Source organism: Narcine bancroftii, chromosome 11, assembly GCF_036971445.1.
Source record: "Narcine bancroftii isolate sNarBan1 chromosome 11, sNarBan1.hap1, whole genome shotgun sequence".
NCBI lineage: Eukaryota > Metazoa > Chordata > Chondrichthyes > Torpediniformes > Narcinidae > Narcine > Narcine bancroftii.
In genome coordinates, this window is record NC_091479.1 from 67799280 (window position 1) to 67822197 (window position 22918).

Here is a 22918-nt window from a genome sequence, read left to right on the forward strand (position 1 = left end):
ATTTTGAATTAGGCATGGCACTTCAGTGTTGTAGAGCCCAATAAATTTGTGTATCAATTTAACAGCAGTAATGTTGGAATTCTGCCTTAACAACCTTCACAAGTTTGGTAACTGCAGATTAATCTAAGAATGTGCAACAAGTGGCTGCATCCCATTGCACTCACACTTTAATTAGTTGTTTTTCAATGTCTTGACATATACTTTGGCTTCTTGAAATCCTTCACACATCATTGTAAGTGGATCCATAGTCAGGCTGGGTAGATTAACCCATATCAGACTCTCTGCAGGGTACATAGTTCCACCTGACATCATTGAATGCTGCCTGGGCTCGGGCCACTTTCACAGTAAGGACGGGAAAAATTGAGAGTCATCCCCTTCAGTTTTACCTCGCAGCGTTCTCTGGCATAGAGTGGGACATCTATGTACTCATTGTAATAGCGAAATCTGACCATTCTGGCCCATGGCCGCTCCACGGCCCTGTCACCGGCTGTAGGGAACGGTGTGCTCGGTCCACCAGTGGCTCTTTATCCAGTCTGAACATCTCTTTTAATAAAGCCGATAATGTTTTTACTTGTGCTGTCGGTTCCTTCAGGAACCCCAACTATCCTGATGTTATTTCTCCGGGACTCTGCTTCCAAATCCTCACATCTGTTTGTCAGCTTTATCATATCGGCAGTGAAAGTTTTAACTTTCTTTTGCATTAAGCAGATGTCATCAGTACACCCTGACATTGAACTTTCCCAACAGTATCTTTAATTTCTCTCAGTCTGGTGTCTGTGGATACTTTATCGGCCACAAATTGTGTTTTTACCGTCTATAGCTTAGCCTTAAGGACAGCCAGTTCTTCTCCAATACGTATCCTCACCTCCATTTTAATGGTCTCTACAATGTCTTTACGAAGTTCAGTCAACACTGCTAGTTTTAGCTGCTCAAAGTCAGTTACCTGTTCTTCCTGGTCTGACAGGGGGCTGCCTGGAGAGACAGGATCAGGTGAGGCTGGGACTTCAGTATGCGTGGTAGGCCTTTGGGGCTGCTGTATGCTGCTTCTACTTTTAACCTTCCTGTAAGGCATTTCAACATTTCAAAATCCACCCCCGTTACTTCCAAGTGTTGCCAACTATAATCAAATGGTAATACACTGCCTGGATTGCTGTTATATAATTCAAGTACTTTATTAATACAATTCACAGGAGCTCTGTCGGTTGTTACTTACTCCATCAACTGCTCTCTAATGCCCACCTTTCAGTCACATTTGTTGTAAACATTTAACCGTTGCAGCATCTGCAGGTTGCTCCTCTCCATGGAGCCGCATGAAAGTCGAACAATAACATTATAGATATTAACACCCCCCCCCACCAAGTTTACAGATAAAGCCTCTGACTGGGGGTGACTCTTTACCAAGCAGGGAAAAAGAGGCACTTGAAGAGAGTCACCCCAACGGCAAGCAGCATCAACCATCTCTTCATCCTGGACGACACCATTACTGTTTGACACAACTCTATTCAAACAGCTGCTATGAGTAAACCATGACCAAGGTACTCCACTGGTTGAATATTTCCTCTGATCTTCACCAAAGGTTTACATGTTATTTCAGAGAATATTTACTTTTATAATTTTAATTTTACTAAAATAATTATTGTATTCTTATTTATTTTGATTTATGAAATTTATTTTCCTCGATGTTTTTGCTGATTGCTTGAGGCTGCCGATTGCTTGACTTCCAAATACCTGGGGTTTTACTGTAATCGTTTTGTGCTTAAGCCAAGAGCATTCAGACTACCAATCGTGCCCCCAGCTCTACATCACTGCAATAATGCCCCACTATCAGAAGTACAACAGTCCCAATCTACCGCCAATGATAGTCCCAACAGTTGCTCCTTCTACTACTGCCACTGATGACTGTTGCTTCACTTCCAATGGCACTTGTGATTCCACTTCTCACAGTCAATGGATAACCACCTTATAATAAATGGGAATTATACCCACCATCAATGGAGTCCTCGTTTTAGCCCTCCATCATTTAGCCCTCCATTCAAGCAACTGGCAGCCTCTTATGTTTGTTAATGACAATGTCATTAATGGACCTCCTTCCCTACACCATTCACCCGTTCAAAAATTCCATCACTTCATGGTACTCCTGCATTCACTATTAAAGTAGTTTTGCCCAGTTTTCTACAGTTGTGCTACCCCTGTGTCTTTGACATTCCCATCTGCTTTACCCTGAGAGTCCTTCTGACAAAGATCAACCCGATCCACAGTCAATACCGGTCCCCCTATGCGGTACACTGTAACCACAGTTCAGTATCAATGGTGGCCATTCCATTCTCATTGGGGGCCCTTTCCCTGGACTTGTGCTAGTCACACCCTCAACCACTTCCAATTTGTCAATTGCAATACAATTTATTATCAATGGTGGTGAGTGGGACAATACTATCAATACTGACAACTGCAGCCATGCCACAGTCCAAAGCAATACCACATTATTGGCCATACCATTTTTGTATCACTGCCAGTGACAATCTTCCTCAAAAACAAATTTCTCCTGCCCACCTATCAGAAATAGCAGGTCCCGCCATTAACAAAAGGATGTTTACACCATTGGGAAAATATGAGATAGCCATTGAGTGTGTTACAAGCCTAGAGGACTCCAAAAACCAGCAGCAATATATTCACTAAGACAAATGGTTACTTAAACAAAAGTTGCTTTTAATTATCTTTAAACATGAAAACAGGATCAAACTTTAACTTACTACTATTAACTTAACTAATCTAACTTAACCCCCTTCTAATTCTAAGTGCACGTTTATGCAATGTGTGTATAAGTTTAGAAAAGTTCTTATATTCACAGTCCAATCTCACTTCTCATTCCTCCAAGTTCACAGGTTGCAGGCAATTCTTATACTGTGCACAGAAATTAACATTTATGAAGTTCATCAGGCTTTTGTGCTTGAAAGCCAAATGGTTACCACTCAGGAAGGTTCTTGTCAGTTTTCAGAGAGAGATTTGTTGTTCGCTGGAAACAAGCTGATCCCTTTTAATCAGCCACGTCAGTGTCTTTCCGAAAAAATTTGCCCCATCAGGGTTTTTCAGATGATAACCTCTTTCTTTCAGGTCACCACAGAGTTCCTTTTTCTTTCTCTTATTTCAAGTAAAACATTAGGCAGCCAGTCCTCTCCTCTTGTATGGATCATAAGGGCTTTGACCAGGCTGAACTAAGCACTCACAACCAGTCTTCCAAATGGGTTTTTTTCCACAAGCTTTCCTGCTTCTCCTGTTCCAGGCCCAGCTGTTGCTGCTGACTGTAAAACTGAAGAACTGAATTCCTCTCTCTCAGAGAAAAGCCTGTTTTTCTCTCTCTGCTTGCAAAACCACATGACCCTCTTAGAACAGCAACCTCAACTCAGACAGCCTGCAGCTCCAATGAGTTCTTTCATTGTTGCTTTTCAAAACAACAATCCATTAGTGAAGTCCCTTGGGCACTCCCCAAAGTTTTTGCAAAGGTATTTAGAGCCGGACTGTCTGGCTTGAGCAGAGCTCCAGTATTTTAAATGAGATCTGTTTTGAAGTGTTTGTATGTGACCTACACTGAAAAAAAAACCTGCCACACTTTATCTCCCAAAATCGTATCTATATACAATATATAACACAACATATTCTGTCACAAGTATCAGACAAGACACCTTGAGGAGAACTAATGTCTATTCTGGTGATGCTCTTCCAATGAAACTACCAATGATATTAGATTAGAACTGATATTAATAGTGGGCTAAGGTGACCTTTGAAAATGGTTACAATGAAAATTGACAACAATTAAAACCATTGATAATAGCTGGATAGATTTACTATTGACAGAGCAGCAAGGATAACACAATCCTTGATAACTGTGCATTAGTAGTTGGGACTATCAGAGTCTTGAGAGTGCTATTGACATTGGGATGACACCACAATTGATACTAAAGTGGGGCGAGTATTGACAATGATTTGAAAGTATCATTCTCCGTGGGCTGATGCTGCCATTGGAAGTAGAGTGGAGCCTTTCATATGTGCAACCAACAACCAAAATGCATGTCTACCATTGGTTGTGAATAGGACCACCATTGGCGATGGGTGGTCGAACACAGAAAGATCCAGCTACAATTCAGAGTGCATGTTAATTGCAGGGAGGATACCCACCGATAGGAATGTGACCATTCATTGTAGAATGTGACCATTCTAGGCAGCGAGATCACAATCAGAATGGAGGATTATTGCAGATGAAGGCACTACCATCTAGATGTGACATTGCGATGATGCTGTTCTTGAGAATGGTAGGGTGGTAGTGAGGTGTGAGTGTTAGGTGACACTGGCAGTAATGTCTGATGACGCCATTACCCTTGACCACTGTTTGATGACATCATGTCTGTGACCATAGGAGGATGTCATTATTACCAGTAGAGTGACGCTGCCTCTGACAGTAGTGACAGAAGGTTAACACTATATTTGTCATTGCAGTGACATCACCATTGACATTTGGATGGTGACAGTAGGATGAGCCTGGTGTTATCAATAAGGTGACTGTACTGTGACAAGGCTATAAGGCTGTATGTTCACTAAGTTTGGTATCAGTGACTTACTGAGACAGCTCATGTCTAAAGCACTGTTTAAATACAAGTGTCCCCCCCTATCTGAAAGTGCAGCATTCCTATAAAACTTTTCATAAGCCAAAATGGCATAAAGCGAAGAAGCGATTATCATTGATTTCTATGGTAGAAATTTTTGACCGTTCCCAGCCCCCCAAAAAAAATAAATCACCAAATCATACCAAATAATGCGTAAAACCTAAAATAAAACTAACATATAGTAAAAGCAGGAATGATCTGATAAACACACATCCTATATCAAGTAGAAATACAGGTATTTCCCCATTTTATGAATACTGCCTTTACAAAAATTCACTTTTACAAAGAAACCTGTGTTCACGAAACGAAAGAAATTTGAATGGGTTTTTGCTTTTACAAAAGTAGCCTTTAATAGTAGTGAATGGGTCTTCACTTTACATCATTTCGACTTAAAGGTTTCATAGGAATGCTTTAGTTTTGCAAAGCGGGGTATACCTGTAATGTATGTACAGTGTAGTTTCACTTACCAGAATCGGGAAGATGGTGAGTCATCATTGGTTGGGGTGGTGGGAGGTACAGGAGACAGTGATGTAGGAGGAGGAGGAAGGAGCTTGGCAGCACCTCTCTTGCTGCTCGGGGTGGACACACAACCTCTATAATTGTTCGTGGCTTTCGACTTTTTTCATAAAAGCGAAAATCCTTTTTCAGTGAGCAAAAACAGATACAAATGTAGGTTTTTCGTAAAAACGAAGTGGTGTAAAGTGAACTTTCGCAAAGCGGGGGGTGGGGGGGGGGAATACCTGTATTCTGCTGTAATCACATGCATAGTAATTGGGGGGAAAACTGGAACCTGATGTTTGTGTTTAGGAGAAGCTAGGTGATTTACTCCGATTTCCCTTAAAATGACCATGAGCGGGTAATTTCACAAAAAAAGAGGATATGTTCCCATATGGTGATCAGGCAATTGTGAGATATGCAAATCTAAAGGCCTTGTGTTCAATTTCTTAGGGAATAATTTTGGATGTCTAAGCCCTTAGCTATAGTACAGGCCATTATCCCATGAACACCAAAGCAACAACCAACTCCTGAGTGTCACTGGTTAAGGATGCCCTGGGGACCAGGACTTGCACCGTTTTCTTCAAATAATGGTCAAAAGCAATTCATCCACATAACATCTCCAACAATGGGAAACGAAGAGATCCGTGTGCTCTTTCTACATTGATCTCCCTTTAATCAACCTTCCATCATATGTAACCATTCACACTCACCCATCAGGGAAGGAGGACAGACTTTAATATGCCTGTAAATATGTCTACTAGTTAACAGTAATCTCCAAGGGAAGAGAGAAGATGTGCAAAGAATTGCATTGCTTCTATCAGATTGTTACTCAGCTTAGAAATTCTTCCACTACTTCACACTGTTTGCCAAGGGTAGTGGGAGAAGGTACAAAAAACAACAGGTGTTCGGATCTCCAGAGAGGGGATTGAACTCAAAGCCTCCGGCTCAGAGGCACGGTCGATTGCCAATTAGAGAACCATTCGGCACATATGGCTTGTTGAAAATTAAAGTAAAATTTCCTTACATAATGGGCCCTTGAAGCAAAAAGAGGCAATTTTACAAGGTGGCACAGCTAGTAGTGCCACTGCCCACAGCTCCAGCCACCAGAGATCAATGCTGACCCCACCCTCCCCATCCCTCCCTCATCCCCGGTGCTCCCAGAGTGGGTTTTGCATGTTATCCTTGAGATTGTGTGGGTTTTCTTCAGGTGCTCCAATTTCCTCACACACCCCAAAGATGAAGCGTGTAGAGTTAACAGGCTGTTGTAAATTGTCCCTAGTAGAATCTGGGATGCGTTGGGGGGGAGGGGGGTGGGGGGGGGTAGTGGTTGATGGGAATGTGAGTGGGATAAAATATGTTAGTGTTAGATCAGTGTGGATGGGTGGTAGAGGGCCAGTGCAGGCTCAATGGGCCGACAGGCCTGTTGCAAAACTGCACCTATTTAAAACTGTGATTAGTTTTGTCATTCACCTATTGACTGAGTCAGATCCATTTTACTGAAAATCTCTTGTTCTACAACCAGGGGCCAAGCTGCAGTGTGTGGATCTAACTCGTCCCCTCTCTTTAGTGGGAATTCAGCCTGCTTGTTTTTAAATCGAGCCTTAAAGTACCAGTGCATTATTTGCTGCTTTATGCCTTGACCACAGTAGCCCAGACGAACCACAGGGCATATGCTAATTTTAATTAATTTCCATTAACCCCTTGCCTCACTTTCTCTTGTTTTCCCCTACCCCTCTATCTCCTTTCTTCTAACTTCCCACACCCTTCCCTTCCTTCTCCTCTCAGAGCTATCCTTCTTAACCCTCTCCCTATCACTTCTCTGCTTCTTTTTCTTCTACCCTCCCACCTGTATCCATCTAATACATCTTAGAGTTAGCCTGTGCTCCTCCCCTTCCCCTCACATGTTTTTCCAGAATTCTGATGAAAGGTTCAAACCCTTCACGTTGATTGCCTTTCTTCCTCTGGATGCTCCGTGACCTGCTGAGTCTCTCCTGCATTTTTGTGCTAAATATGGATATGTTTTGACTTGCACAGAACAAACTAATCTTTGATGATTTAATCGCAACTTCTGAAAATGTTACCCAATACCAGCCTCATGGTGATAGGACACTTTCCAAAAACCTCTGCTTTTTCTGTATTAGATAACGGAGTGACCAACCTCTCTGTGAATACTTGTTTCCTACTGTGACAAATTAACCGTTTAGCTCATCATCTTCCTACATTTCCTCCTCCTTGAAATGTACTGCCATCCTTTCCAAGTATTTCAATGAACAGAGAAATAAATAGGATGAACCACTGAGCAGATATCCAATTGTGCTTTGCCTCGACCACTAATTTTATCAGCTTTGTGGTGCCAACTGGGTGTCTGTGACTGGTGCCACATCACATGAGTAGTTAAATAACACTGACCACCCTCAGCAGACCCAAATCAATAACCAACTACTACCATATGTTTGCAATCTCATCATGGCAACAAACTGATGTGTCTAATGGGTGCTCCGATTTATCAATTCCAGTACTGCGCTGAGTTGGCAATAGGTCCTCAATGAGCACTATTGTACTGGTTAGCTTAGCGGTTAGTGCAACGTAGTTGCAGCGCCAGCAATTGGAACCGGGGTTCGCATCTGGCGTTGTCCGTGAGGAGTTTGTACATTCTCCCCATGTCTGCGTGGGTTTTCCTCTGGGGCTCCAGATTTCTCTCACCGTTTGAAGCATACCAGGGGTTGTAGTTTTAATTGGGGCAGCACAGGCTCATGGGCCAAAATGGCCTGCAAGTCTAAATTTAAATACTCAATATGATCATACCGATTAATTTATCATCATACACATTAAACAATGTACATATGCACTGAAATTCTTACTTGCTGCAGCAGAACAAGTACTTTGTTAAAAAAGTTCTTAACAACTACAGTAGTACATTTAATTGAATGTAAAAGATATTTTAAAAGTTTTAAAAATTGATAAATACTCACAATTATGCCAGTGCAAAAATGAAGTGACTTAGTAACTGTCCTTATCACTAACCAAGAAGAAATGTTCCACAGGCAGCAAAACCAGTTCATACTGTTTAACTAATTGTTTAAACCACAGAACTTTACAGTACAGAATAAGGATGTTCACCCCATCACATCCATGCAAGCCAAAACGAACTACTAAGACTAATCGTATTTTCTTTTTCAATCTTTTTATCATTATTATAATTTATAAACACGTACAGTTCAAAGAGATATAAAAAAATACATAGTAAGTAATGAATTAATACAGAGATATTAAACAATAATATTACAGAATAAAAATATATCATAAAAAAAATTTTTTTTGATCAGTTTAGGGTGTGAACTATCTCTAAAAAAAAGATATAATTAATAACAATATATGAAAAAAGAGAAAAAAAAAACCCAAAAAAGAAAAAACAAATCTGAATTTAAAAAAACTTAAAAAAAAACTTAAAAAAAAACCTACAGATATAGCTAAACCACGCCGATCACTCCGATCTCATCTTACAGCCCAATTATCATACATAATCATAGAAAGAAAACAGAGCCAGATCAACTCACCACAAATGAAAATATTGAATAAATGGTCGCCAGGTTAACTCAAACTTAGAAGGGGATTCATAGACAGAGTTTCTAATTTTCTCTAAATTTAAACATAGTATAGTTTGGGTTTTTTTTTTTTTTTTTTTCTTTGGCTTGGCTTCGCGGACGAAGATTTATGGAGGGGGTAAAAAGTCCACGTCAGCTGCAGGCTCGTTTGTGGCTGACCAGTCCGATGCGGGACAGGCAGACACGATTGCAGCGGTTGCAAGGGAAAATTGGTTGGTTGGGGTTGGGTGTTGGGTTTTTCCTCCTTTGCCTTTTGTCAGTGAGGTGGGCTCTGCGGTCTTCTTCAAAGGAGGCTGCTGCCCGCCAAACTGTGAGGCGCCAAGATGCACGGTTTGAGGCGTTATCAGCCCACTGGCGGTGGTCAATGTGGCAGGCACCAAGAGATTTCTTTAGGCAGTCCTTGTACCTTTTCTTTGGTGCACCTCTGTCACGGTGGCCAGTGGAGAGCTCGCCATATAATACGATCTTGGGAAGGCGATGGTCCTCCATTCTGGAGACGTGACCCATCCAGCGCAGCTGGATCTTCAGCAGCGTGGACTCGATGCTGTCGACCTCTGCCATCTCGAGTACCTCGACGTTAGGGGTGTGAGCGCTCCAATGGATGTTGAGGATGGAGCGGAGACAACGCTGGTGGAAGCGTTCTAGGAGCCGTAGGTGGTGCCGGTAGAGGACCCATGATTCGGAGCCGAACAGGAGTGTGGGTATGACAACGGCTCTGTATACGCTTATCTTTGTGAGGTTTTTCAGTTGGTTGTTTTTCCAGACTCTTTTGTGTAGTCTTCCAAAGGCGCTATTTGCCTTGGCGAGTCTGTTGTCTATCTCATTGTCGATCCTTGCATCTGATGAAATGGTGCAGCCGAGATAGGTAAACTGGTTGACCGTTTTGAGTTTTGTGTGCCCGATGGAGATGTGGGGGGGCTGGTAGTCATGGTGGGGAGCTGGCTGATGGAGGACCTCAGTTTTCTTCAGGCTGACTTCCAGGCCAAACATTTTGGCAGTTTCCGCAAAGCAGGACGTCAAGCGCTGAAGAGCTGAATAGTTTGGGTAAACCATTGGAAAACAGTGGGAGGATTTACCTCTTTCCAATTTAATAGTATAGATCTTCTAGCCATTAGTGTAAGAAAAGCAATCATACGATCCGCAGGAAGAGATAAATAAGTCAAATCTATCATAGGTAATCCAAAAATTGCAGTAATGGGATGTGGTTGTAAATCAATATTCAAAACAGTAGATATAATGGAAAAAATTTCGTATTTCGTATTTTCAACCTTCAATCCTTAGACCTGCGAATAATAATAAATCAGATACTTATCTAAAGCTTCTTAAATTTAATAGAGGGTCTTTTCTTTCAGCCAGAGTGTTTCTGATCCCTAACATCTTTGACTGAAAAAAAAACACTCAAATCTTTTATCACCCGTTAACTTAAATCTAGACCCCTCGGTATCTTCATGGGCTCTAATAACTTTATACATCTCCCCTCTGTACCTTTCTTAAAATGAAAGCACTCCAGATCAGGCAATCTTTCTTCACTGATAGACCAAATCTGGTCAACACCTCATTTCCCCACCAAAGTATAGTCTAATATTTTTAACAAGGTATGCAGCAGAACTTCATAGACAAATGCCTGTGGCCGAACAATACTCACTGAAGCTAACTATTCAATGTCACTGATCACTGCAGCCAATTGCCAGTGTCTACCATCAATAACTGGTACTAGCAGACCTATGAGCCTGCCAGTGCCAACAGTTTTATTATCATTGATCTATTGTTAGCTGTCTAATATCACGGATGAGAATTACCATTCTGGCATTATCAAAAGGCATTGCAAGGGTAACATCATCATCCACTAGCTGATACACTAGGAATACAATATGTTCATAATATACATAAATGATCTGGAAGAGAGGATAGAGTGCAGTGTATCTAAGTTTACTGATGATACTAAATTGAGTGGAAAAGCACATTGTGCAGAGGATATGGAGAGTCTGCAGAGAAATATAGATATAGGTTCAGTGGGTCGGCAAGGGTCTGGCAGATGAAGTACAATGTTGGCAAATTGGAAGAAAAAACAGAGGATCTGAATATTATTTAAATGGCAAGCAAGTGCAGCATGCTGCCATGCAGAAGGACTTGGAAGTGGTTGTGCATGAATTGTGCATGGTTTGCAGGTGCAGCAGGCTATCAAGAAGGTGAAAAGAATATTGGCCTTCATTGCTAGAGGGATTGCATTTAAGAGCAGGGAGGTTATGCTGCAACCGTACAAGGTACTGGTAAGGCTACATCTGGAGCATCACGTGCAGTTCTGGTCTTCTTACTTGAGGAAGGATGTACTGGCTTTGGAGGCGGTACAGAGGAGGTTCACCAGGTTGATTCCAGGGATGAAGGGATTGGCCTTAGAGGAGAGATTGAGTCGTCTGGGACTGTACTTGCTGGAATTTAGAAGGATACAAAATTTAGAAATGACAAAATTATGAAAGGCATAGATAAGATTGAGTAGGCAAGTTGTTTATATTGGTAGGGGAGACCAGAATGAGGGAACAGAGCCTCAATATTGACCTCAGTAAATATATTTAAGACAAGGTTGGATAGTATTCTACATAGTAAGGAAATTAAGGGATATAGGAAAAAGGCAGGTAGATAGAGATGAGCCCATCATCAGATCTGCCACAATCTCACTGAATAGCAGAGCAGGCTCGATGGACCAAATCCTGCTTCTATTTCTGATGTTCTTATGTAATAGAAACTAGAGTGGCTTGTCTAATGTCATCAGTTTGAAATGTTAGTCTTTTATTAACTACTGCCATCAATTAGCTCTCACTCATGGAAGGTGCCTCACCTTGTACTGTCTGTCTAATGTGATGGTTAATATCACTCGCCAGTGCTAGGTCAGACGTCACCAACAAGTCCCACTGGTTAAAGATATGAATATTGTGCTGGAACCCTAACATCACTAATTAGTGTTAGTGGTCTATTACTCAATAACAATTAAGTAATTTGGCTCAAAGCGTCGACCATTCTTTCTATTGCACTGATGTTGCTCGACCTGATAAAGAGGAGCCTATTGCTTTCAACCATTTACAGTATAAAAATATAATTAAGAGTGCAATCAATCCACTATGGAAAGCAGTTTAATATCACCGACTTGTGTTAACATTTGAACATTAATGAAAGATGCTGCCAATCCAATATTACTGTTGGTGGTTTGACTCCTTTCCCTGTTAATGTTCAATAAAGAATGCAATTATATTAATATCACTAACCAGTATAATTGCCTAATGTCAGTGCCAATATTTTCATTTCACCAGCCAATTGGCATTCAATATCACAAGCCAACTTTTGGCCAACAGCTTTGCCCATTATAACCAAGAGCCACCTTAATGGCTCAAACCAGGGCTGCTGTTACTGTATTTCAATGTCTCAGACAAACGCAGCATAACCAACTAAAATTTATAACCAGAGTTTAACATCATTACCTGTTCCCAACATCCAACTGGATTCGCAGCTCTAAATTTTTGTTTAATTGTGACACTCTTGAACAGCTTTAAAAATTCAAGAAGCAACTTAGCTGTTCTTCACTCACGTAGGTGTGCACCAGCTGGTAGCAGTCACAGTTACAGAGCTGAACAAACACGCCCACCTACTACCAACCAGGGAACATGATGAGACAGGCACATATGACGGAATTCCATTCGCCCTTTTGAAGTGTGAGCTATGCCTCTGTCCAACACCCTCTCTGCAATGTTAGTGTTCTGGAAACTCCATTCCTTCTTCTTCAGTCAAACCCATGGAACTCCTCACCTTCCTCCTACCACCTGCATGCCCCTAAAGCTTTAAATAAAGATGTGGCCTTGTGAGAATTCTTCTCTCCTATTCCGTTCATACTCCGGAAGCATCTCTCAATTCCAGGCTCTACGTTTTCAATTACGAGAAGAGTATCCTTCACCCACATCATCCCACTGGTTCCCTGGTCAGTTTGACAACTGGAGGTTTCAAGGGGGAAGACCTTAATCTCTAAGCCAATGCACATCAGATTCATTTCTTTACCAAAGGAAGCCATTGAGCATAATCAGTAGAAATATAGATCCCCCTCCCCTTTTATTATTGCACTATCTGCTGTGCTTACATACAAGTTGACTTTCCTGTTTAACCTTTCACTGTATCTTGGTACATGTGACAATAACCCATTCAAGACAAATACTCGTTGTCAACCAGAATTCAAAATTCCAGACTATCTCAAAAAACGTGGGTCTATGTGCAAATATTCATTCTGTTGTTTGGCTCATAAATTTGCTTCGTAGGTAAATTTTTTTAGATATTATGTTGTCAAGGAATATGTGGTTAAGTGCAGGAAAGAAGCACTGAGATAAAGGTCATCCCTGGTCTCGTATTATAATTGAATTAGCACATGAAGCCAAATAGTAGCCTGCAGCTTCTCATTTGTATGTTCTTGTGCAGTTCTGCTGCATCTCCCTTTCAGTTGGTGCTGTGAGAAGATCTGAGACCAGAGCATAGGGGTAGGTATGGAGGGTAGGCAAGGATTCCTCTCCTGACTGCTGCCCAATCACCCACGTGCCAAGAGTTGGGCGTCAATTGAAGGAAGAACCAAACAAAAGTAGCCGTTCCTTGTCACGGCTAAACCCTCATGTTTGGACATTAGCTGTGAAACCGCCATTCATGCAGTGGTACCTGGTAGGTTTCCCACCTGACTGAAGTCAAATGGGCAGAGAAGAAATATGAAGAGTGTGGAAAATATCACATGGCCCCTGAGATCACTGCCTTTCACAGTGGCTGGGTTACTGGGAATGCTGATGGTGTGCAGGCCAAGCATTTGCAAAAACATTCAAGGCTCTTTCTATATGCAATCCAAGCCATTTCAGACTGAGATGATGTAAAAACTTCTTCACTCAGAGAGTTGTGAACTTGTGGAACTCCCTGCCACAAAAACCTGTTGAGGCCGATTCATTAACTATATTCAAGGGAGAGTTGGATGTGGCTCTTATGGGTGAAGAGTCAATGGTTATGGAGAGAAGGCAGGAATAGGGGACTGGGGTTACAATATCAGCCATGATAGTATTGAATAGAGGACAAGACTCAAAGAGCTGAACGGCCTTCTCCTGCTCTATACTCTTGATTTTATTATTCAATCTGATCCCGGCACTCACATAATTATCCACAGTCCACTAAGTTGTAGTGTAATTCAGAGTGACCCCCAGGGAAAAAGGGAAGAGCATCCAATGACTGGGGTTGTGATCCATCCCTCACCATTGAGGCGTTCGGCGCAATTAAAAACGTTGATGGGTTGGAGGGAAGGAAACTATTGGGCTGGGTGAAGGTGAGGGATCCATGGCGAAAAAAAGGGGGAAGAAAGCACTCTTCAAGGAGCGCTCCCGGACACGGTATTGGAGAGGTGGAGCTCTCCATAAGTACGAGTGGTCAATGAACAAATCTTTTGTTTAACTGGCCTTTAAGTCACGGAGGTGGATCAATGGAGTTGGGAAAAGAGCTCCTTAAGCACACCCTCCCCCACCTCCAGTTTAAATTTCATACGGAATATTTTGGAAACAGCCTGGATTTCATTGGAACGAGGACAACACAGGAGGAGAGGGCGGAAGGGCCTCATCGCTCTGAACATCTCGGCCCCTTCGGCAACGCCACGTACCTTTAGCGATCAGCTCGGCAATGTCCTGGTCGAAGCCGAGCCGGTGGCATCTCCTCCACAGCCCGGTGTTGGTGGAGTTGTACATTCTGCCACACTCGTCGGCCGCGCTCATGGCAAAGAGCTGCCGCCGGTTGCGGGTTCCCAGTAGTTTCTCCTCCCAGCGGTCGAGCCGACGGCGGCTGGCGCGGAGGGGCAGGTTGTTGGAAGTGTAGATGAAGCCCGGGTGGTTGGTGCGGCTGGCGTAGTTCTTGCACCTCTCCCTGTGCCTCCTGGCGTCCGTCTGGTACCAGTGGTCGGAGCAGATGGCCACAGCCAGCATACCCAAGGCGCACAGGGCCATGGAGAGGCCGGCGTACAGCAAGAGCCGGCCCGCTGCCATTTCACTCACGCCACAGCCTTCAGCATCCTAACGGGGGAGAGGAAGCAAAGAATCAAATAAAAAAAAGGAGGTGAGAGAGAACCAAAGGATCGCTCGCTGCCAACCTCCGCAATCGCTTCACAAGCAGAATGCGCCGCTGGAATCTTGTGGCCTCGGCTTGTCTGCAGTTGGCATCAGCCTTGCTTCACATCGGGAGCTCTCTCTCTCGTACCCCCCTGCTCACCACCATTCCCCTGGGCAGCGCACCTTCTGCCGCTGCCTGGCGCCGGTACAAAACGACTTGCTGCTGCGAGGCTCTGGGTCTTGAACCAAATTTAACAACCCCCCCAAAAAATCGCCTCCTGTGAAAACGATAACAATAAACTGCAGCCACAAACACGAGCAGAGCAATCCCGCAGCCCCGAACTGATGCTCTCCCAAGAATGAAATACAACAGAATCGATGGGAAGGGGGGGGGGGGAGAGAGAGAGAAACTGATGTCATTGAGCCGAAGGCTGGATCATATTTTATTTATCCACCTCCTTAAAGCGAGGGCGTCCGATGAACGTACTGCAAAGAACCGCCCTCTCCCATCGAGGACTCCGGCTCTCTCCGCCAAGTACAATGCTTCGGTTACCTGTTCCCTGGCAATATTTTGCGTTATGCTGAGCGGAAGATAACATTAACCTCTCTTTTCATTCAGCCACCCCCCCCCCCCCCCCCGGCTTCTAGCAGCTCAGACAAAGCCACGCCTTTGAAATATACCAGGGACATAAAGGAAAGCGTCAGCGATTTAAAGCACTCACGTGTTTAGTGTTTAGGCGGTGTTTGTTTTTTTAGTTTTGCAAAATGAACACTGACATCCACCGCAGGTCCAGATCGATTTGTGCTGGGTTATGCACGTTTCTTTAAAGCGCGCCTTGATTGTGGAGCAGCCTGGCATGAAAGCCACGGCGCCAGAAGTGTGGACACCACGGTGCAGGGGCGAAGGGCGCGTTTCGTTCCCATAATGTAGAGTTGAATTGTCGCTAATTCATCCTTGTCAAGGGGACGATGATCGTGGTGTCACTCTTTTGATAGTTGTTCATTTTCAATGATTTTCGGGTAAAATTAATCACCTTTATGGTCCAGGTTCACGGCAGATTTGGGGGATCGGCTGTCGACGAAGTTAGGGCGACCAATTTCTGAAGATGTGGTGTTCCTGCGGACTCCCTCTGGCGGGTGGGTTATTGACCCAGCCAGATTCCAGCGTCGACTGTCTCCTGTGTCCCAGGACTGTCGCTCCCTACACCACAGAGTTCTCCCTATTCGTTGCGCCTTTAAACGGGTTGAAGTGATAAGTGAATAGGCCGGTGCATTCCGCACCGGGACAGACAGAGCAAGCCACGCTCTCAGCAGTCCGGGTTTGGGGAACGGCTTGGTGGAGGGATGATCCCCAGACACGAAGGTGGGGTGGCGGAGAAGAGTCGAAGAGAATCCCTCCCCAATTCCGCTTATACACGTCTTAGGGAAAATTCAGTTGCACGACTTGCATCGGAGGGAAATTCGGCCTGGTGCCCAACGTGCGGGAAATTAAAGAAACGAACGCTAAAATCTTGCAACAAGGCTAAATCGTCTGTTGAATGCAACGTATTTACCCGGCAAGAGGGAGCAAAGGAATAAAAAGGGAGAAGGCAGTGAGTGGTACGTCTTTGCAAGAATGACCACGGCCAGGAAAACGCAAACGTCTCTCCTTCCTCGAAATCTGAGGAGGTTTGGGATATCACGTCTACAGTTACCCTGATGAAAGTATCCTGACGGGTGCATCGCTGCGTGGTAGAACAACTCCACCCAAGACCCTGCAAAGGGTTGTGAACACAGCTCAGACCATCACATCATCGCCCTTCCCCTTTGCTGACTCCACACCCCACTGCCTTGGAAAAGCAGCCAACATATTAAAAGGCTCATCCTACCACCAGATTCAAGGACAGTTTCTTCCCCTCGGTCATCAGACTTCCGAATGAACCTCATCCTGGCAAAATGCCTTTGCTCTCCCCCAACTGATCTCTTTCTGTAACTCTACACGTCTGTGTGTTGTGTCTAACTGGTCTGCCTACAACAAAAAAAAACTTTCTCACTGTATCTTGGTATATGTGACAATAAACTTACTCTTGAACTCCTGTGGGTACAGAATACTGGTTGTACTGACTGCACCCACCATCCACTGATGCAAAAAACATTCTACAGTCAACAGACAATCTGTAGACTGAAAATAAACAATCTTGAAGTACAATTAGCAGTAGAGCTCAGGGGAGCGACACATTTAATTGGTGCACTTGTCCGATGAGCAGAACAATGTGAACGCTGAATTTGGCTTTAGAAGAAATCTGATGCTGACCTGTGATCATTTAATCTCTGTGTGTGTGTGAGAGAGAGAGCATGTGTGGGAGAGAGATAGAGAGAGATGCAATGATTGCACACTGGAAGCTTTTGATTAGCTGGAAGACTGATGACTGGAGACATTTGGGAAATTTAAGCAGAAATGCAAATTTACATGAACTACTTTCTGGAAGGCATGAAGGTCAGCTAAGATTGTTCTGCAACAAGAGGGAAAAGGGCTGGATTTTTTCAACTGTTGGGAATTAAATGAGTCAGAGAATAAATATCCCAACAAGATATCTGCAAAAGTAGGCTTTATCCAATTGATCTACAGATAGGAATTCAACCGATCCACTGATAGGAGTTCCAAACCCTTAGGCAGGAACAAGTTGAGCCACTTGGTGATTTTCTTAAAAGGCTTGAAAACACAACTGACAAGTGCAAGGAAATTAATGAAATATTGGGCAAAATGACCGACCCAAAGGTTGATTGAGGTAGAGATGCTCCCTGATGTACAAGCTAAAGAAAGAGTCAGTGCACAAGAAAAGAGATAAATATTCTTTCTTCTCAAACAGTCAAACTCTAAGTTCATCTTGCGGAAGAATGCAGAGCAGATGCAGTTGAACAAGAACAAAGGAATGCAAAGCAGTTTGAAAGGGGTATAGAAGAGAAAGAGTTGGGGAATGGAAAGAGGACTGTTCCATATACCTGACAAACAGGCAGGTGTAGCTGGGGTCCATGCATGTTCCCATGGCTACAACCTGTATCTGAGGGAATGGGAGGATTCAGAAGATAAGTTTTTAAGGATAAGAATGCACCAATCGGAGGAAAGTGTTAGTAGAGATGGACTGAATGGCTTTGTATTCAAGAAAGAAATGGAGGCCTGAAGCTGTCCTGGCAGAGAATGGGCATGTAGTGATTGCACATCCATGGTGAAGATGAGGGATTTAAGCTGCATTTCTGCAGCACGTTGTTGGAGAGTCCAATGAATAACCGATGGACATCTCAACAAGTAAGATAGTATAAAAATGCAGAGTTACAGAGAAAGATCAGTTGGTAGGGAGCAAAGCCAACATAATGCTACTATTCTGAAGTTCATTCAGGGGTTTAATAATGGTGGGGGGGAAACTGTCCTTGAATCTGGTGGTGCATGATCTCACAATGGCGAATTTATTCTTGACAGAAGTGCGGTGTGAAGAGAGTGTAACAAGGGTCGGATGAGTCTTTTAATATGTTAACTGCTTTTCCAGTAGATAGAGATGATGGTGGGGAGGGAGGGTGTGTGATGGCCTGAGCCATGTTCACAACTCTCTGCAGTTTCTTGAAGTCTTGGGTGGAGCAGTTACCTTACCAAGCAGATATATGGAAAGAAGGGGTTTTGAAGGATATGGGGCCCAATGGAGGGAAATACAACCAGTGCAGAATGCCAACTTGGTTAGCATAGATGAGTTGAGTCAAAGAGCCTGTTCCATGTTGTATGGCTAGCTGACTGCAACTAACAGGAAGCATTACTACCCAAACCCTGAATCCACATCAGTAATTTTCTCCATGCTTTCCACTGGGAGGTATTTTTGCAAATATGTTTTTTTACAAACAGTATAATATGCCAATACTTACTGATATCTTACACTACTGCTGACCATATCATGGGATACAGTATATACAACTTGATAACCAAAGGAGAATGTTGCACTAGCTGGACTATGATATCAAATGATGTACCGAAGGGGAAGTTCCAATCAACTGAGATCCCTTTAAAGAGAAAGGATGAATTTCTGTAAATAGGTGCATACTGAGATAATAATGGGATAATGCTGCCAGTGAGAAACTTCAGTTTGATTGGCAGCTGCTTATATATTCTTAACACCAGGTCAGAAGAAAGCAATTAGTATTGAAACACTTAGTGAAGACTGATGAATTTGACTGTGATATTCCCACGTGATCTATGATCCATCCCTTGTACCATAGCAATGGCACACGGTGCTTGTGTCATGCACTGCCCTCAATTCTGGATCATGTCAGCTCTTGAACCTCCCCTTATTACACTAATCATAGACTGCTCCAACACCACTAAAGGATTGTTTGCACTATTGCACACTTTTTTTGCACTAGGATATGTGTAAATATTATCCATCATTTTTGATTTTATGGTCTCTTTTTAATTCAATTAGGTGTACTTTTGTAGTTGTTTTTTTTTACAAGGTACCAGTTCGGCTGAAACAATTAAGAATGTCGGTGTATATGTACATTGAACAATGTATATCACAACAAACTCATTATTATTAGCATACCCATGGTCAGTCTCATGGTGGAAATGGTATCTCATTACCACTGCTTCTTTCTGCTCCTGAGGTTGGTACTTGCTGCCATCGTTGTACTTCTGCTCGTTTTATCTCCTAGAGTGAGTAGCAAAGATGAACCAATTACAGATTCAGACATTGATATCCATTAGGAGAGAGATATAAGAGAGGAGGGGGGTTAGAGTGAGGAAAGTGGGGAAAGCATTAGAAAGAGCAGAAAACCCCAAAAGATTTTTTTTCCAAAAAGTGCAGATGGGTGGAAATCTGAAATAGTATCACTCAGCTGGTCAGGCAGCATCTGTAGAAAGAGAACGGTACATTTCAGGTTGAAGACATCCTTTCAGGGAGTGTTTCCAGTGTTCTCTGTTTTAATAGCAGAAGGCTGCAACTTTTGGCCCATGTAAGGTTTTAGATGCATAGAACTGTGGCAGAAGGAATCTGTTTCCTTTCATGCCTCTGTGCCTGTTCTTTGGAAGGACCATTTATTTCATTCCAGGTTACTCACTTCCCCATATCTTTCTCAATATTCATCTTTTGAATAGTTCCGTCCAATAGCTAATCCAGCTTCTGAATCATGCGTTGGTTTTTACAATGGTCAAATGATTAAGTATATATAAATAACTACTGAACCCTTCCCATTATTTTAATTGAAATTTTTCATTTTACAAACCAGGATCATAAGATATTGGAGCAGAAATAGGCCATTCAGCCCAGCCACTTAGGTATGAACTGATCCATTTTCCCACTCAACCCCACTGCCCATCCTTCTCCCCATAACCTTTGATGCCCTGGCTAATCAAGAACCGCACATTTAAATACACTGATTTAAATACACTCAATGACTTGGCCTCCACAAATACCTGTGGCAACAAATTCCACTGATTCACCACCCTCTGGTGAATGAAATTCCTCCACATATCTGTTCAAAGTAGCCGCCTTTCAGTCTTGAAGTTGTGATCTCTTGTCCTAGACCCTCCCATCATGGGAAACTCTACTCTATCAATGCCTTTCAACATTTGAAATGTTTCAGCAAGGTCCCCCTCATTCTGTTAAATTCCAAAGAGTACAGGCCAAGAGCTGTCAAATGCTCCTCATATGATGGCCCTTTCATTTCCGGAATCATCGTTGTGAAAACTCCTCTGAAACTTCTCCAATGTTAGCACTTCCTTTCTTAAATGAGGAGCCCAAAAGTGCTCACAATAGTCCAAGTGAGGAGTCACCAGTGCCTTCTAAAGCCTCAACATCATATGCCTGCTTTTATAATCTCCATGACCCTTTGCATCTGGGATTTTCAATTTTCCCTCCATTTAGAAAAGTTTGCCAGTTTATTTTTTCTACCTTAAGTGCATGACCAACAATGTATTTTATTTACCACTTCTCTGCCCATTCTCCTCAGCTCTCTAAATCCTTCTGCAGCCTCCCTCTTTTCTCAACACTACCTGCTCCTCCACCTACCTCCATGTCATCTGCAAACTTGGCCACAAAGCCATTAATATACAACATTAAAAAAGAAGCCTCAACACCGACCATTGTGAAACATCACTACCAATTGACAGCCAACCAGAATATCATCCCTGTATTCCATCTCTGTTTCCTGCCAATCAGCCAATCCCCTACCCAACCTTATATGTTTCTTGTTAAGTAGCCTCATGTGCAGCACCTTGTCAAAGGCCTTCTAAAAATTCAAATAACAAAAATCCACATCTCCATTTCTAGCTTGATTGTCTTCTTCAAAGAATTCCATTATGTTTGTCAAGCAAGATTTTCCCATAAGAAAACCTATCTTGTCAAGTGCCTCCAAGTACTCTGTAAACTCATAATCAACAATCAACTCCATCATCTTCTCAACCACTGATGCCATGCTAACTGGTCTATAATTTCTTTTCTGCTGCCGTACCTCCCATCACTTCTTAAATAGTGGGGTGACAATTGCAATTTTCCAGTCCTCCAGGACCATGCCAGAATCTGTTGATTCCTGAAATATCATTACCAATGCCTCCACAATCTCTACCATTAATTCTTTCAGAACACAAGAGTGCAATCAATCCGGTTGAGGAAGCATTCCACCCCCCCCCCCCTTAGACTATTCAGCTTTCTGAGCACCTTCTCCCTTGAAATAGTAACTGCACTCACTTCCCTTCTCTGATACCCTTCAACATCTGCCACATTGCTAATGTCTTCCACAGTGAAGACTGATGCAAAATACTCATTAGTTCATCTGCCACCTCCTTGGCTCCTGTTATTATTTCTCCAGTGTCATTTTCTAGTGGTCCTAAATCTACTCTCACCTCTCTTTTACTCTTTATAAGTTTTTCATATCCTCTTTTACTTCATTTTTTCCCTCAAGAGTTTTTTTTAGTTACCTTCTGCAAGTTTTAAAAAGTTGCCAATCCTCTATCTTCCTACTAATTTTTTCTTCCCTGTTTGCCCTCTCTTTTGCTCTTATGTTGGTTTTGACTTCCCATCAACCAAAGTTGTGATATTTTTCCATTCAAGTATTTTCTCTTTTTTGATATGTATTCATCCTGCATCTTCCTCATTTCTTGAGGAAACTCCATCCATTGTTGCTCTGCGATCTTCCCTACTAGAACTCCCTTCCAATCTACTTTGGCCAGCTCTTCTCTCATGTCATTATAATTCCATTTACTCCACTGAAACGCCAACACATTTGACTTTAGTTTCTCTTTGTTAAATTTCAAATTCAACTCAATCATATTATGATCACTACGCCCTAATGGTTCCTCTTCCACAAGCTCACTAATCTCCTCAGGTGCATTACACAGCACTCAGTCCAATACAGCTGATCCCCTAGTGGGCTCATCAACAAGCTGTTCTAAAGTGCCGTCTTGTTGGCCTTCTACAAATTCCCTCTCGACATCCAGTCCCAACCTGGTTTTCCGAATCTACTTCCATGTTAAAATCCCCCATGACTACCAAAACATTGCCCTTCTGACATGTCTTTACTATTTGCTGTTGTAATTTGTTGTCCACATCCCAGCTACTGTTTGGATGTCTGTATATGACTGCCAACCATGCCCTTTTACCCTTGCCATTTTTTAAACACAACCCATAACAATTCTATATCTTCTGCTCCTGTCACTTCTCTAATGATTTAATGATATTTCTATCTGCCTATCCCTCCATTCAAACTCCCTACTAGCTGTCCCTACTTCTACATCAAATGCCTCTTCCTCTGCTCTTCACTTTGGGGTTTTCATCCCCTTGAGGATCGAGTTTAATGCTCCCCCTCCCCCAACTGCCTTACCAAACCTCCCTGCCAGGATATTGGTTCTCCTCCAGTTCAGATGCAATCTGTTCCATTTGTACAGGTCACCCCTTCCCCAGAAAAGGTTCCAATGATCCAAGTACTTGAAATCCTGCCCCCTACACCATCTCCTCAGCCACTCATTTGTCTGCACTTTCTGTTCTGACCTTTCCTTGTTCGAAACACCGGGAGTAATCCAGAGATTATCACTGCAGTT

The 22918-nt window shown here is 42.8% G+C and overlaps 1 protein-coding gene across 6 annotated transcripts in view; it reads right to left on the reverse strand.

Annotated features, from left to right (window-relative positions):
• The window catches only part of tmem178bb (transmembrane protein 178Bb), a 367927-nt gene that overhangs the window by 314345 nt on the left and 30664 nt on the right, over positions 1 to 22918 (reverse strand). For 4 of the 6 annotated variants that reach the window (XM_069903213.1, XM_069903212.1, XM_069903210.1 and 1 more), the window contains 2 exons: positions 19428 to 19532; positions 14421 to 14826 (listed from right to left, as the gene is read on the reverse strand). In XM_069903213.1, coding sequence (XP_069759314.1) covers positions 14421 to 14799 — 379 coding nt within the window. In that variant the 5' untranslated portion in view covers positions 14800 to 14826; positions 19428 to 19532. Of the gene's footprint in view, positions 1 to 14420; positions 14827 to 18753; positions 18842 to 19427; positions 19533 to 22918 lie in introns of those variants that run through there. The other 2 variants (XM_069903214.1, XM_069903209.1) reach the window with 2 other exon arrangements.